The 14,505-nt window shown below is 60.2% G+C and overlaps 1 protein-coding gene across 1 annotated transcript; it reads right to left on the bottom strand.

Moving 5' to 3' along the window:
• Nucleotides 1-10,113: 10,113 nt before the first annotated feature.
• Nucleotides 10,114-13,917, bottom strand: GDF7 (growth differentiation factor 7). The gene is made up of 2 exons (XM_062210142.1): nt 13,539-13,917; nt 10,114-11,072 (listed from the first exon to the last, which is right to left on the bottom strand). The coding sequence occupies exons 1-2, from the start codon at nt 13,915-13,917 to the stop codon at nt 10,114-10,116; spliced, it is 1,338 nt and encodes a 445-aa protein (XP_062066126.1).
• Nucleotides 13,918-14,505: the final 588 nt, after the last annotated feature.

Here is a 14,505-nt window from a genome sequence, read left to right as displayed (position 1 = left end):
GGTGCGAAGGAAAATGCCTTGCCCAAGGTCTCGCAGCTGGGGTGTAGCTGGGATTCTCTACTCCAGAGCCTCCCTTCCTCCCTTCTCTGAACTGCGTCCTGCTGCCTCCTGGAGGCCACAGTGGGCAAGCCCAGCCAGAACCAGCGCAGGGAAAGGCAGGAAGGGCAAACGGGGACCCAAGTGGCTGGTGATGTAAGAGAAGGGTGGCTGCAACAGAAACGGTTTTCAGCGGGAAAACGTTGAGAGAAGAGGTGCATGCCGGGAGTTGGTGCTGAGGGAGCACTTGCTTCGTCCCTCTGCAGCTCTTCCTGGGCCAACCATGCTTGCACACATGTAGCGACTTCTCCACTCCTCTGCAACAGTGCTGCAATTTTTTTTTTTTTTTTGACAGGCAGAATGGACAGTGAGAGAGAGAGACAGACAGAAAGGTCTTCCTTTGCCATTGGTTCACCCTCCAATGGCCGCCGCAGCCGGTGCACTGCGCTGATCCGAAGCCAGGAGCCAGGTGCTTATCCTGGTCTCCCATGCGGGTGCAGAGCCCAAGCACCTGGGCCATCCTCCACTTCCTTCCTGGGCCATAGCAGAGAGCTGGACTGGAAGAGGAGCGACCGGGACAGAATCCAGCACCCCGACCAGGACTAGAACCCGGTGTGCCAGCACTGCAGGCAGAGGATTAGCCTAGTGAGCCGCGGAGCCGGCCTGCAGTGCTGCACTCTCAAACCCTGGGAATCCCTGCTCCAGCTTTGGCATTGCCCATCCTCTACCCCATCCCTGAGACTTGGCCAAATCACCATCGGTTTCGGCCTCTCCCTCCCTCCATGACCCCCAAGCCGTGTCTCTGCAGGAATTCTACGTGGCCAGTCTGCTCTTCTTCCTGACCATCGAAGGAAAGTCCTGGAAGGTGGCCTTGTTGCTCCGTCACCCCCTTACTCTCTGGGATCAGGGAACAGGGCCTGCCACATGGAACAGTCCATAAATCCAGTTATCTGAATCACAGTTCCCACCGTACTTAAGAGGCAAGCGCTCAAGAACTACAGTTCTCGTGCTCAGACTACAAGAAAATCACGGTTCCGCCTCTTCCTCCTCAGAACTGGCTTTTCCGGTGGAAGTGTGGCCATGGACACGTGCACTCTTGCTCCTTTACCCCTTGTGCTTTTCCCAGCAGAGCTGGGTTCAGCTGAGCCACACAGAGTCAAGGGCATCAACTGCTCGCTCTGTGGCACCGGAGGACTGCCAGGAAGCAAGGCCGCAGCACCTCGCGGCCCATTCACCTCCTCTGGTATGGCTGTAACTGTTAGTTCCATTCTTCCACGATTAGAAAACCTCTGGGGTTTGGGTATTAGCAACTACCAAATATGTGGTTTATTATTTGTTCAGCGCTAACCCCATGCAGCACCCCAAGTGGGAATTTTCACAATACACAAGACTGTGCTTGGGGATAGTAGAGCTTTTTCATTTTGAATTGCGTCCCTCAAGCACTCTGGCTAAAGGGCCTGTGCTGACCTCCGCACGCTGGGACAGATTTCCTTGCTGAGGAAGTCTCTGGGAACATTCCTCTTCCCTGAGCTGGGAATGTGACCCTGTGACTGGGCGTCCATTACAGCCAGGGGGTGCGGGTGCACCTGCAGGGTCTCCTTCCCTCACAGAGGGACTAGAATCCTGCCTCTGCAAATCCACCCTGCTCAGGCTCTGCGGAACATCTGGGCTTCCTCCTACTGGCCACTGCCTTAGGGCTGCACACCTGCATGTGATTAGAACCCGCAGACACCCGCAGCCCCAGCATTGGCGGCCACAGCACTGGCGACACGTCGCAGTGGACAGGGTTCTCCCCAAATCACTGTCCCTCCCGAGCAGATGAGTGTAGGATGCCCAGAACACAGGAGCACCACCTCCATGGACAGCACTTAGAAGTGTCTTAGCCTCTGCCTACTTGGAAAGGAGCAAGCATCATGGGTAGACCTGGGACACCCCAGGGCCAGCGAGGAAGCACATGACTCAGTCTCGGGCTCCCCTTAGCATCACCCAGCACGTGGCCTTTTCGGCTTGCTCTCAACAGTGTTTGGGAAATAGAGTAAATTTTTGAATGCCACCCCTGGGTCCCTGTAATTCCCCCTTCTCCACTGTACAATCCTCTAACCACAGAATGCTGGGGTAGGTCAAGTAGAGACTGAAAAATAAGAAAACGAAGGACTGACCGAGGATTGTTAGAAACAAAGCATGACGTCACATTGTTCCATTGCAAGGTCACAGGAATGATGCATTTATAGCATCTGCCAAATGAGCTAAGAGAACACCATTTTTTCTCCCGAGGAGACCCCTTTATTTAGTAGCAATGAAATTAAGAAGCAGCAGAGAGAGCAGGTTTCTTGATCTGCCTTTCACCCACAGAGACTTGGGCTGACTTAGAGACTTGGGAACACCAGGACCTGAGGGGACTCGTGCCGCCACCACTCTGACAAAAGGCAGGCCCGCCGGCAGACTCCATCTCCCCACAGCTGCCGCTCAGCCACTCATCTCTCCCAGAAACAGTTAAGGAACAGATGAAATCGCTCTCTCCTGCATCCGGAGGAAAATCGGGTGTGGGGCTGGGAAAGCCAGCCCTGCGCCTGGCCACGTGGGAGAGGTGGTGAAGGGCCTAATGCCTCGTCACTGAGCACGGGATCTCTGCCCTTGTCTGAGAGGACCCAGCCAAGGCGTCCCGTGGACTTTGCTCTAGGAAATCTGTCATTGGCCTTGGCGGAGGAAGCTGCTCCAGCAGGACCCTGGGACCACCTCTAGAGTGCGATCGGTCCCCTAAAGTGGACAGAGCTTTCTCCTGCAGCCGTGTTTGGAAGGACAACACTCGCTCTCTGGAAGTCACGACGCTTCACTCACCGAGAGGATGTGGCCCACTGTATCCCGGCCTTGAACTTGTACTTTGCTGTGCACTGACTTCACACAGCATGGATCTACACAGTCTCCCGCCAGTCACAAGGACCCAGCATGCAGCAGCCCTGGGCCTGAGCCCCCTACCTCCACAGCTCCGTATCTGAGAGGCTGGGGTTTCCAGAGGGAACGGCCAGCCCCCCATTTGAGTGCGGTCATTCCTAACACCTCAATGGCTGGCTGTGGCTCTTAGCTGGTGGACAGCAGGACTAGACTGGATAACAAAAGCCGACAAACACTTCTCCAAAGACCAGTCATGAGCAGTCGTATGAATAAAATATTTAATCAACTTATCTGTACAAAATATTAAAACGGTTAATGAGGCGTATACAAGCCTGTTTAACAAATATATACCGCTATATAATAGTCAAGAAAAATAGAGACTGCTGTTTTACAGGTCATTTACATTTCAATATGTACAATCTATTTAAATTTGAGAATACATATACACATGGATTTATACCTGCCCTTGAAGGGTTCCCTGCTAGCTGGCTGGGCAGCAAGGAGAAGGCCCAATCGGAGTTCTGCCCTGGCCAAATCAGAGCTGGAAGACTGCCAACAAAGGGGATTTCAGTTTGCGTTAAATGAGTTTCTAAAACTTCTCCCCCTCCCCCACCCCCTACCCCCAAGCCAACTGGGAAACAGTGGGTGTCGCTACAGAATGAAAGGGCCTTCTACTCCCACCCACCCCCAACCCCCAAATAATTAATTTTGTCTTTAGCCGCTGAGGGAACAGCGTGTAATTGAGCCTTGATGGTGTTACCGTCGCTTTGAGTTTGGCCATTTCCTTAAAATCGCAGTATTGGAATCAGATTAAATCGGCCTCTTAAGCTGCAGGCTGCTCATGGCATGCAGACCCGCTCGGGGCCTGCCCTGGACAGCGTCATGTCGCCTGCTGCTGTGGCAGTCCCGCAGCAACCTGCACAGGGAGAGGAGCGGCTGCTTTGCTCACGTACGGGGAGGGAAGAAAAGGGAAAGAAAAAAAAAACTTTCCAAACTTTTCAGGCCCCTCCACGGTCATCTGCCGCCTGGGCAAGTTGTAGGCAGCAGGTGAACCCTTGCAAAAAGTGCTTTACCTTTGCAGTGGGAGGGGTGCGGTGCTTCCAGTTCAGAAACCCAAAGTGATTCAGTGGTGATTCTCTGTCAAAGAGGATAGAAAGGCTGTTTGCACGAAAGTGTGGCGTGAAATACAAAAGTGAAATTACTCTAAGGATGCTCCCGTTTAATCCGTGACATATCCGAGGCAGAGAACGCCAGAGAAAATTCCCTCCTCGAGAGCCTCTGGGCCTGGCTTGAGCCCTTGAGCATTTCCCAGCCAGAAGGCACGTCCCAGCCCGCCTTGCTTTCTCACCACCCTGCATCCCCATTCGCCTTCCGGCAGCTGAAGGGCTTTCTCGGACTCTCGCAAGCTCTCTCCCCAAAATGTAAGTTCCAAAAAATAAACCCTGCTGCGGGCACCCTCCCTCCTCAAGCCACGTTGCTGCTGCCCCAGCCTACGAGGGAGACTAGGAGCCCTGCGCCGGTTCCCACCCTTAGCAGCCATCACTCACTCAGCTCAGAAGATGCAGGCAAGGAAAGGCCCTGGACACACCTGGTCACGGCTTTCCAAACTTGCGCCACGGAAAACCCGTGGCGAGGGTGGCCCGTAGCCCCCGTGAAGGTGGGAGAAGCCAGACTCCGAGGGAAGACCTGCGAGCGCTGTCAGGCTGTGCTTGGTCGCACCTAACCATCACCACCTGCTGGGCGCTGCCCCACCCCCACCTGGACGCCCAGGGAGTGTCCCAGCCTGTGGGCTCCTGAGCCTCAGGTTTACTTCCCACTCAGCCTTACTGGAAGTCCTGTCTTGGTCAGCCATGAGCAGGCCTCAGGCCCAGAGGGCGAAGCCGTGAGTCTAGACCCTGGCAGCTGAGTGCCTGAGGAGCCTCCCCGCACAACGGGCATCCCACGCCACCTCCAGATGCCACTGTCTGCCAGGTGGACCGCTGTGGTGTGGCTCCACCAAGAAACCAGCACTCGGCGTCTCGGCTGGACCAGCCGCCACTGCACCGCGCCCCTGTGTGCCCACAACCCAAAACGCAGCCCAGAGGCCCAGCAGCTGGCTGTGTCCCTGTCTTTGGAATGTCAAGCTCTTCCTGGCTTTGGACAGCAGAGGAAGTGGCTCTCGCCAGCCTCGCACGCGGCTCTGGGGGCCTCGGCACACAGCGCAGGCTGCAGGTGTGACTCAGGTCAAGGGTTCAATGACCTCACGCTCCTCAGCTCCATCCCCGCTGACCCAGGTGTGACCGCTGCCACTGCCACCGCCATGAATGCCCCAACCCACAGTTGCCGGGCCAAAGGCGAGCTGCTGAGTGCAGGCTGGCGTCAGGCACGGCCCAGTCTCCACAGCCTCCATGGCTCGGGAACAGCTGGGTGCGTGCGCACCGTTGAGCAGAGAGCATCGCTGAAGGCTGAGCAGACCTCCCAGCCCTCAGCATCGCCCACCACGATGCTAGGGCGCTTGCAGCCCTGCCCCTGGAGCCCCCCACCCCCCGAGAAGGACAGGCTTCCCTCACCTGCCGCCCTGCTCAGCATCGCCTATTTCCCGTAGCCCCCGAGAGGGGTGGGAGAAGCCAGACTCTGAGCTCAGTGCACAGGTAAGAATCCAGACCAGCACAAGGACAGGAAGGAAACTTGCGCCTCCCCCAGAAGGCCTCCCCCTCACCCCTCAAAAGGCCAGGCTGCCTGAGACAAAGTATCTTTTTTGAGGCCTTTGGATGTGACTGCCCATCACCATGTTCCAGGCCATGGAAAGGAAGGGCAAGAGGAAGAGAAGTTCTGGCACCTGCCCCTGGGGACCCCCACCCCCACCCTCAGGCCCAGACACGTCACGTTGGTGAGGTCAGGACTAGATGGGCACCTAAGACAGCAGCCCACCTGGGGACAGTCCCAGGTCCCTGTCTGGCTGCCAACAGGGCCCAGCTGTCCCTTCCCTCTGCTGCCCTTACAGACGCACCAGCAGCAGGTGCGAACCTTTCCCCAGCGCAGTGTCAGCCTGAGCACGGCTCTGCTCACCACACCTGAGCAGGGTTAGCAGCACGCCTCCGCTAGGGACACAGGATGCAATCCTGGCTCTGGTGAGTTGAGCCCCCAGCCCCCAAGGTCCTGCCCTCCTCTGCACCTGCCTTGCCCCAGACAGAAATCGAAGCAACATCTATAAAGCACCAACAGAGCCCAGGAGGAAGAGGGACACACACACACACACACACACTCATGTAACATGCTGGAGATGAGACTCTGGGACTGGGCTAGAAGCAGTCACATTTTGAACCATCTGAGCGGGCTGTGGGGGGCAAAGCAGAACCCTAATCCCTTGGGTGTTCATTTCTCAAGGACAGAATGTAAAGACAGCGTGGAAGTGACTGCCCATGGCTCTCCTCAGCCTCTGCCTGCGAAGCGGCCTCCCTCCAGGTGGGCGGGGGCCATGCTGTGAGGCGGGCATCCCTCGTGGGCGGGCACAAGCCAGCAGGGGGCTCAGACAGGCATAGCGTTTCTGCCCACACACTCCCAGGGGCTTGGGACCGCGGCATCCGTGCATCCCTTCCTCTCTTCCTTCCTCAATCCAGACACTCTCTGGGGGCTAACACAGGCCCTTGGCTCTGTCTCAGGAGTGCTGCTTGGAGAGCCCTGGCCTTCCCAGCCCACCCGGCATCCTGCGGGAGGCCCCCTGGCGCGAGGCCCAGCGTGAGGGCCCTGCGTTCCAGGCCAGCAGAGGCCCGCGCCCCCGAGGGGCCGTGCTCTTGTGGGAACCTGCAGGGCTTACGGCGGGCCTGACGCAGCTGCAGCCCTTTCTCCTCTTTCCCCTGGCTTTTCTGCAGACCAGATTCAAGCCAGGGAGAGCTGGGCTTTTTCTGTGCACAGCCTGCTCTTGGAAACGGTTCAATTTTTCTTCCTGCTTTGGGAAGACAATCAGTGTGCAGTCCCGAGCCATTTTCTGCTGGGAGTCGGAGTGAGATTCCTGCCAGCATGAAGGCCTTGTAGGATCTGAACGACACTCCTTCCATCCACAGGGTTATCCCCTCTCATCACTGCTCGAGGCCAGGCTTCTGCTCCTGCGACACCAGGAACCCAGCAGTCAGGGAGACGTTACTACACCCGCCTTCATTACTGCACCCGGCTTCCACTGCACCCACACGCCATCCACACCTCCTGGTGCCCAGGGCACTTTAGCAATAAGATGCCAAGAGGGCTGGAGAAGGGGAGCAAGCATATAGCAAGTGGCAACAAAGTCTCCCTCTCTGAAAGACCCAGCCCAGCTGCACAGGAAGCCAAAATTCAACCAGGAAGTCCTTGGGAGCCGTGGGAATGCTCACCTGCCGTGCAGGGATCCCCTCAACACCAGGGTTCTGGCTTCTGGCAGTGGTGTCCAGGCTGTCTTTGTGTCTGGCAGACCCAGCAGCAGCCCCCTTGGGCCCCAGCTGGCTTCCCCAAGCTCCCTGAGTAGGGATGCCAACCCCACTCACTCACAGGAAACAGTGGTTCAGATTGACCTCAGCTAGTAGTGCACAATTCCCCTCACAAGATGGAAAATTGTGTGCACTTCAGCAGGGATGCTTCGGTGACCTCAGGCGGGGTGGCTACGCTACGCCGCTCGGTCTTGCCACACTTGATGCCTGCCTGCACCGGAGCAACTGGCTTGTACTGGTCTCCCTGGCCCGACACCCCTCTGCCTGTGGTACACACAGAGCGTGCAGCGTAGCTACCAAGCGTGGCGGGGCCACTTTAACCACGTCTGAGTGGAAGACACCTGTCTGCGCACACGGGGTCGCCCTCACCCTCCTGCTGTCGTCTAAACTGTGCGTTCCCCTCGTAAGGGCCGGCAGAGCTGGAGCAGGGCGCCCTGGCCCCTGGTGGCCCAGCAGCTCCACGGGAAATCCCACACAGTGCTTTCACTCAGTGAACAACGCCCCAGCCAAGGAACCATCACTGTCTAAGGACAACACCCGATCCGGGGGTGCAGCCTGCACTCAAGACACAGGCTCGCCTGCTTCCTGCGTCACTCACAGCTATCCCATCTAACCCCATTGCAAGGCACCAGGGAAAAGGGCTGTGGCTTTGTTGGGTTTTTTTTTTTTCTATCCATAAAAAGCTCAAGGTAAATCATGACATCTCTTCCCCCTCAAAATCGCTTTTCCTATTTGCTAAAAAAAGTATCAAAGTGTTTGCTTTTGGCCCACGACATGAAATACACTAGAATTTCTTCAAAGTCATGTTTAGCTATAGTTTTTCATTAACTTCCTTTTGAAACGTTCTAACACAACATTTAACATGTGGTGCCATTTTTAAAATAGTTCTTTATGACAAGTGTTAAAGCAATCACTCTTAAAAAAATCACCTTTTACCCCCCCCCAAAAAAAAAACACACACACAAAAAAAAACCCTGCAGACTTCTTTGGCAAAATCCACCAATTTGGGAATTCCCTTTGCCCACTCATTGAAATAAGACTGAATTGTATGACAGTGGTCACTTTTTTTAAAATTTACCCTTTAGAGGCGTATTTCATGTTCCAGTTATTTATAGCCACTCACATATAAATTCACACTTTAAGAAGGGGAGATTTTAATTTTAAGAATACATTTATACCCTTTTCCCCTTTGGGGAATTCTACAGATGGAAAGGACTCAGGTTGGGCCGTTAATAAATTAGCCGTATCTAAGTCTCTGGTCTCTCTCTAAGTGTAATCACTAAGAATTAAACTGCATGTAAGCTGTCCTGGACCTCAGCTCCCGGGGTGAGTGGAATTCCTGCCTCTCTGCGACTCTGAGGGAGAAAGCCCAGCCTGGCATTAAAGGGAAGTCCCCAGGAGGGCTGCAGCCAGTTGCAAAGACGCAAACCCGGACAGGTGGAGTCCAGGTTTTTTCCCTTCCATCCACAAAGGGCCACAAAGGACTCCCAGGCATAACCAATCAAACACAACAACGAAGGCTGCTCACTCCTGCATGGCCAGAAACATCCCACCACCTGTCAGGCTTGGGAACATTGCGGGGGGGGGGGGGGGGGGGGACACAGGGCAGCTCTGCGCCCCACACAGAGCCCTGCCCAGCCTTCTTCCTGCTCTGCAGGTCTGGGTTGTGAGTTCCAGTCTGACAAAAGCTTCACTTCCCGATACTATCACAGTGCGGAAACTACAGCATCAACAGTGAACGCATGTGAACGCCAAGGCTGCCCTGACAGCTAAGCACATGTATGCCGCGCCTACCGGCAGACCAGCGCAGTCAGTCCCCTGCTGGAGCGGCCCCGCGACACGAGGGCCCCGGGGGCCTCTTAGGAAACCCTGGCAGTTCTCTAGAATCAGGAGTGCCCGCCCCCGCCCCGTTCCCAGCCCCTGCCCTCGCTTCCTCCGCTGTGCCACCTCCCTGGGACCAGCTTGGGAGCTTGTCAACTTGGCTGGGACCACCACACCCTCAATGCCAAGTCAGGTCGTTGGGAGAGTCATATTCATATTTTCTCTCTCTCTCTCTCTATCTCTCTCTTCCTCCCAAATAAGAAAAATACCCCCTTGTACTCCAGATCATTCCCAGTCGGAATCGATTTTTAAAAGGCGGGTGGGGGCCGGGGCTGACCTTGGCGGACTTCTGGGAAGTTCAGCAACCCAGCCTTTCAGACCAAAACGCTCGAAGCCGAGGTGGGCGCCCTACTGGATTTCCAAAGTTCAAAGGAAAGAGATGCCTTGTGCAGGGGTTCCTCCCCAGAGTGAAAGCTCCGCCGCAAGGCAGACCTCCATAAAGAACTAACAGCCCTTCCGGGGACCCCGGCGTGCAACGCCCGCAACTCGGCCCGCAGCGGGGCCCCTCCACAAACAAACACGCAACCGATCACCCCACTCCGTCAGGGAACCCACCCTGCAGCCTCCACCGTCCCAACCCGTTTCTACCCGATTTTTGCAGCCTGTGGCTGCAACATCAACACCAGCACCCCCCTCTCCCGAAAGCGGGCACTGGGCGCAACGCAGGAGCGATCTGTCGGCGAAATACGCGCTGCCGTGCCGTTCGGAAGCGGCGGGCCGTCTCTTCCCAAGGCTGTCGGACGCTGTCCACGGCAAGTGCGTGAGCGAGTGAGCAAGTGTGTGGGTGTGAGTGCGAACGCGCGCGCTCCTGTGCGCGCTGGGCCACAGTCCCATGCGCACGGCGGGCCAACCGGCCTGGCCCACGCTACCTGCAGCCGCACGCCTCCACCACCATGTCCTCGTACTGCTTGTAGACCACGTTGTTGGCGGCGTCGATGTAGAGGATGCTGATGGGGCTAAGGCGCGCGGGCACGCAGCAGGAAGCCGGCGCCGCGTCCGGCGCCATAGAGTTGAGCAGCGTCTGAATGATGGCGTGGTTGGTGGGCTCGAGGTGCGAGCGCAGCGGGAAGTCGCACACGCCCTCGCAGTGGTACGCCTCGTAGTCCAGCGGCGCGATGATCCAATCGTCCCAGCCCAGCTCCTTGAAGTCTACGTGCAGCGGTTTCCGACTACAACGGCTCCGGCTCCTGCGCCCGTGGCCCCGGCCCGCGCCCCCGCCGCTGCCCTGCGCCGCGCGCGTCCCGGTTAGTGCTGTCCGCCGCCGCCTGCGACCGCCGATGGCCACCCTGGACGACGCGCCGCCAGGTCCCGGGTCTGGCGGCGGCTCCGCGGCCAGAGAGGCCCCGAGCGCGCGGGCCTGGGCGCGGATCTCCCGGAACAGGCTCTCCTTCCTTTGCGTGCGGGAGGAGACGACGAGCAACGCACGCTCCTCCGCCGCGGCGCCGCCGCGCCAGCCGAAGCCCAGCAGCCGCACTGCCAACGGGCTCCGCCCCGGGCCGGCCACTGCGCGCAGCAGGAGACAGAACGCGCGGGTGGCTCGCGACTCCCGGCGGTGGCGCCGCACGGCGTCGGCCACGTCGAACACCTCCCAACGCGCGCCGTCCAAGGGCTCGGCGGCCCGCGAGTGCAGCAGGCGCGGGGCGCGGGCGGCGCCCGGGCACGTGGACAGTAGCAGCAGTGTCGGCGGACGAGTCGCGGTGCCAAGGTCGGGCTCCGGCGCCTGGCGACGCAGCACGCGCAGCTCGGCGCCCACCACCTCGTCGGCGTCGGAAAGACTGGACACGTCGAATAGGAAGCTCTGGCCGGTCTCGGCCGCCGACTCGTCTGGAGGGGACCGGCAGAAATAAAGAGAGAAAGAGCGCAGTGAGAGCGAGGCCCGCACTCCCCGCGGCGGGGCCTCCAAGCGCAAATGGCCCAGCCGCGCGGTGAGCGGGAGTAAGGCCCGGTGGGCCGGTGCCCACCCCCGCGTCCCGAGCCCCGCCGGATCCCCGCAGTCTGGCCCAGAGCACAGCGAGCATTCTCCCCGACTCTCAGCACCGGGGCTTTGGCTCACGGAGCCGAGCGTCCCGCCACCGAGACAACCAGACACCGCACAGCGCGGGACCGCGGGACCAAAAGCTCACGCTGCACGTGGGAATAAGGCTGCAGGCCGCGGCGGCCAACCCTCAGAGTCAGGGGCTGGCCTTCCCTGGCGAAGTGGACAGAAGTCGCGCGCCCCTTGCTGCGCTCACGCGCTGCAAGAGAGCTGCTCGTCCAGTCCGGGCTGTGCGCAAACTCGAGTCTTGGGGCCCGAAAGCTCTTTGCTCCTATGCTACCTGTCTTCCCCCAACCCGGCCTTGACATCCTCACCAGGCACGCTCTCCCCTGCCGGCGGGGCCGTTCGAGGCGTCTACCAGGGAGCGCGTCCCTCCAGGGCGACCTAGGAGGACTGAGGCCCAGGCAGGGGCCAGGCTCCCCCGCCTCAGCATTGGGCGCCCCTGGTCGCGCTTACGACCCCCAGGCTCGGCTCCTCCGTCTGTTCCCGTGGCCTCGGGAGGAGGGGGTGGGTCGGCCAAGGACCGCAAGGGATCTTCTCGTTAGGGTTTGGGGCAGGGGGCCGAGCGAGGTCTCCCTCCAGGCGCCTTCCCTCCGTTGTAACTTATCTCGGGTTTGGGTTTTTATTTCAGGTCTTGGGCTTTTTTTTTTTCCCCCTTTGGGGGCTCAAGTTGGGGGGAGGTTAAAATTCCACCAAGGAAAAGATAAGGAACTCCCTTTGAAGGAGGTCATATGGTTTCGTTTTGCCCCAAACTCAGAGAGACTGCGGACTCCCCACCACCACCACCACCACCGTAGGGGATTTGCTGACCAATAGAGGAGCCAGGCGCTGATGCCTGAGGTCCCAGGTCTGGGCCCTGTGTGTTGGCCTCTGGGGACCTCATGCAGCCCTGTCCAAGCTGAGGCTCCGCGTGCACTCCCGGTCCTCGCTTTCTCCCAGGGCCTCTCCTTGCCCCACCAGCAGCCACGATATCCTCCCATAGAGGCAGAACGGAGAGGTGGTCTCTCCAGCTTTACCAGCCTGATAGAGCTCTCAGAGAAGGACCTGGTGCCCTTGGAGACCGCGGCATGGTGGACCTAGGGCACACGCCCCCTCTCCTGCAGCTGGGAGCTGGGAAAGAAGGTCGAGGCTGAAGCCTTCCCTGGCCCTGTGCTCCAGGGCCAAGCTTTTCCAGTGAGTACCCCAGCATCCAGCCCAGGGGCTATGTCAGACCCTGGGAGAATGTATGATGGGTTCACGGGAACCATGGGGCCCAAGAGGAGGCTGTGTGTGCACAGGCACCCTGTGTGTGGTGGTGCCAGGGTGGGCGATTTGAGCCAGCCACGTCCTCTGCTGCTTTCCTGAGCTGGGACTCCAGGTGTGCAGCCTTCAGTGGCCGCCTGGCCAGGGTTGGTCTCAGACCCAGGCGCTTACTCTCCAGGCGGCTTTGCCTTTCTTTCCCTCCCGCCTTCCTGGGTCTCTGGCTGGACAGAATTAAGGCCCAAATTGCTTGCATTTCCGCCTAAAATTAGTTAAATTTTCCCTATCTGTCTGCTTTAATGACTTCAATGGAAATTAATAAAATCCAGATGACACACAGCAAAACCACCATGCGGCCTCACCCACGTCCTACCTTCTCAGGGCCCAGGGCAGGGTGAGGTGGGGCGCTCGGGGCAGAGAGGCCTGCGTTCCTGGCCACACAGAGTCTTGCACCGCTGGCTCTCCGGGGGCCCAGCACAGGAGCAGGCACCCGGAGCCACAACTTCACACACCAGCCCCCCACACGGCCTCAGGCTGCTGAGGAAGGCCCCTCATATCTGCAGATGCCACCAGCCTCTCCAAGCCCTTAGTCTCTGGGCTCCCCCCAAGTTGGTGTGGCTCCACGGGGGGAGCTGCGAGGACCGCCGAGAGGAAGCAGCCGCCACCGCCACCATCCCCGCGCAGTCCCCCTCGGCGGGACCCCCCCCAAAAGTTCCTGCTCCTGCCCTTCCTTCTTCTCTGATGGCTCTGGGTCCTGGGCAACTCCAGCTTTTTCCCCCCAGGAAGCAAGGGGACCCGCGGGCCGACAGGGACGCGCTCGGGCCGGGGCCCCTGCGAGATGCGCGCGCGACCCGCGCTGCTGGCGCGCGCTGGCCTGGGCGAAGGTGCTTTCTAACAACTGAGGCTGGGAGCTGCGGCGCCACGGTCCCGATTGGGATGGAGCCGGGGCACGGCTCCAGGGCTTGTCTCAGCCCTGGACCCGACGGGATGGGCTGGCGCTGGGCAAACCTAAGTACCTTGGGTAGCCTGGTCCGCGAAGCCGGTGATGGTGTCCGCGCGGCTGTGGCCCGAGACGGAGGCGGCGGCCACCCCGGCCTGAACCCTCCCGGCCAGGCTCCGGTAGAGCGACATCATGAAGTGGTGCGGCACCACCGAGCCGTTCCTGAAGCTGGAGCCCGCGGCGCGGCGCGCAGCGCCCGGGACGGCCGAGGCGCCCGCAGCCCGGACGAGGGTCCGCCCGCCGCTGCCGCCGCCGCCGCCGCCGCCGCCGCCCCCCGGGTTCCGGACCGGCCCTGCCCCCGCCGCTCGCAGCACAGCGGCCGCTTCCAGCCCGTCGCGGGGGCGGCAGGCGCTCAGCAGCCAGAGGCACAGCGCGGCGGCGGCGCTCAGGTCCATGGGCTCCGTGGGCCGGCCAGGCGGGCGGCGCGGGCTCCGTGGCTCCGGGAAGTCCCCCGGCGCCTTTTGAACATAGTGTTTAATAATGGGGGAAGTGTGCGCAGCAAGCCGCGGCCCCCCCTCCTCGCCCACCCCACCCCCGCCCGGCGCCCGGAGCAGCGCCCCCTGCTGAACGCTCCGGTGGCAGCGCGGCGCCCCTTACTCGGGCCTAAGGCGAGTGTGGGGCAGGAGCCGCCTCCCCCACCGCCGCAGCCCCCTGGCCCTGGGGGCGGCACCGGCCCCCGGCTCCCGGAGAGACCTGGGGCGCCCCGCCTCCCTCCCCACGGCAGTGCGGCCCCCGGCCCCGCCCGCGTGCGCCCAAGACCGGCGCGCCCGCTCTGGTTCGCAGCCTGGGGCACCGCGCGAAACCGCCCCGCTGCGGAGGAGCCCCCGCCCAGTCCCCGCGCCTACTCCGGGGCTGGGACCGCCAGAGGTGGGGCCGCGGCAGGGCTCGGCCCCGCGCGCCGAGAGGCCGCCAGGGCGTGAGGGGAGGCCACGAAGGCGCCGTTTCCATCCCTGACTTCGCACCCCGACGCAGCCCCCCGAGGA

Source organism: Lepus europaeus, chromosome 13 (genome assembly GCF_033115175.1).
Source record: "Lepus europaeus isolate LE1 chromosome 13, mLepTim1.pri, whole genome shotgun sequence".
Lineage (NCBI taxonomy): Eukaryota > Metazoa > Chordata > Mammalia > Lagomorpha > Leporidae > Lepus > Lepus europaeus.
This window is presented reverse-complemented; position numbering and strand designations above follow the sequence as displayed.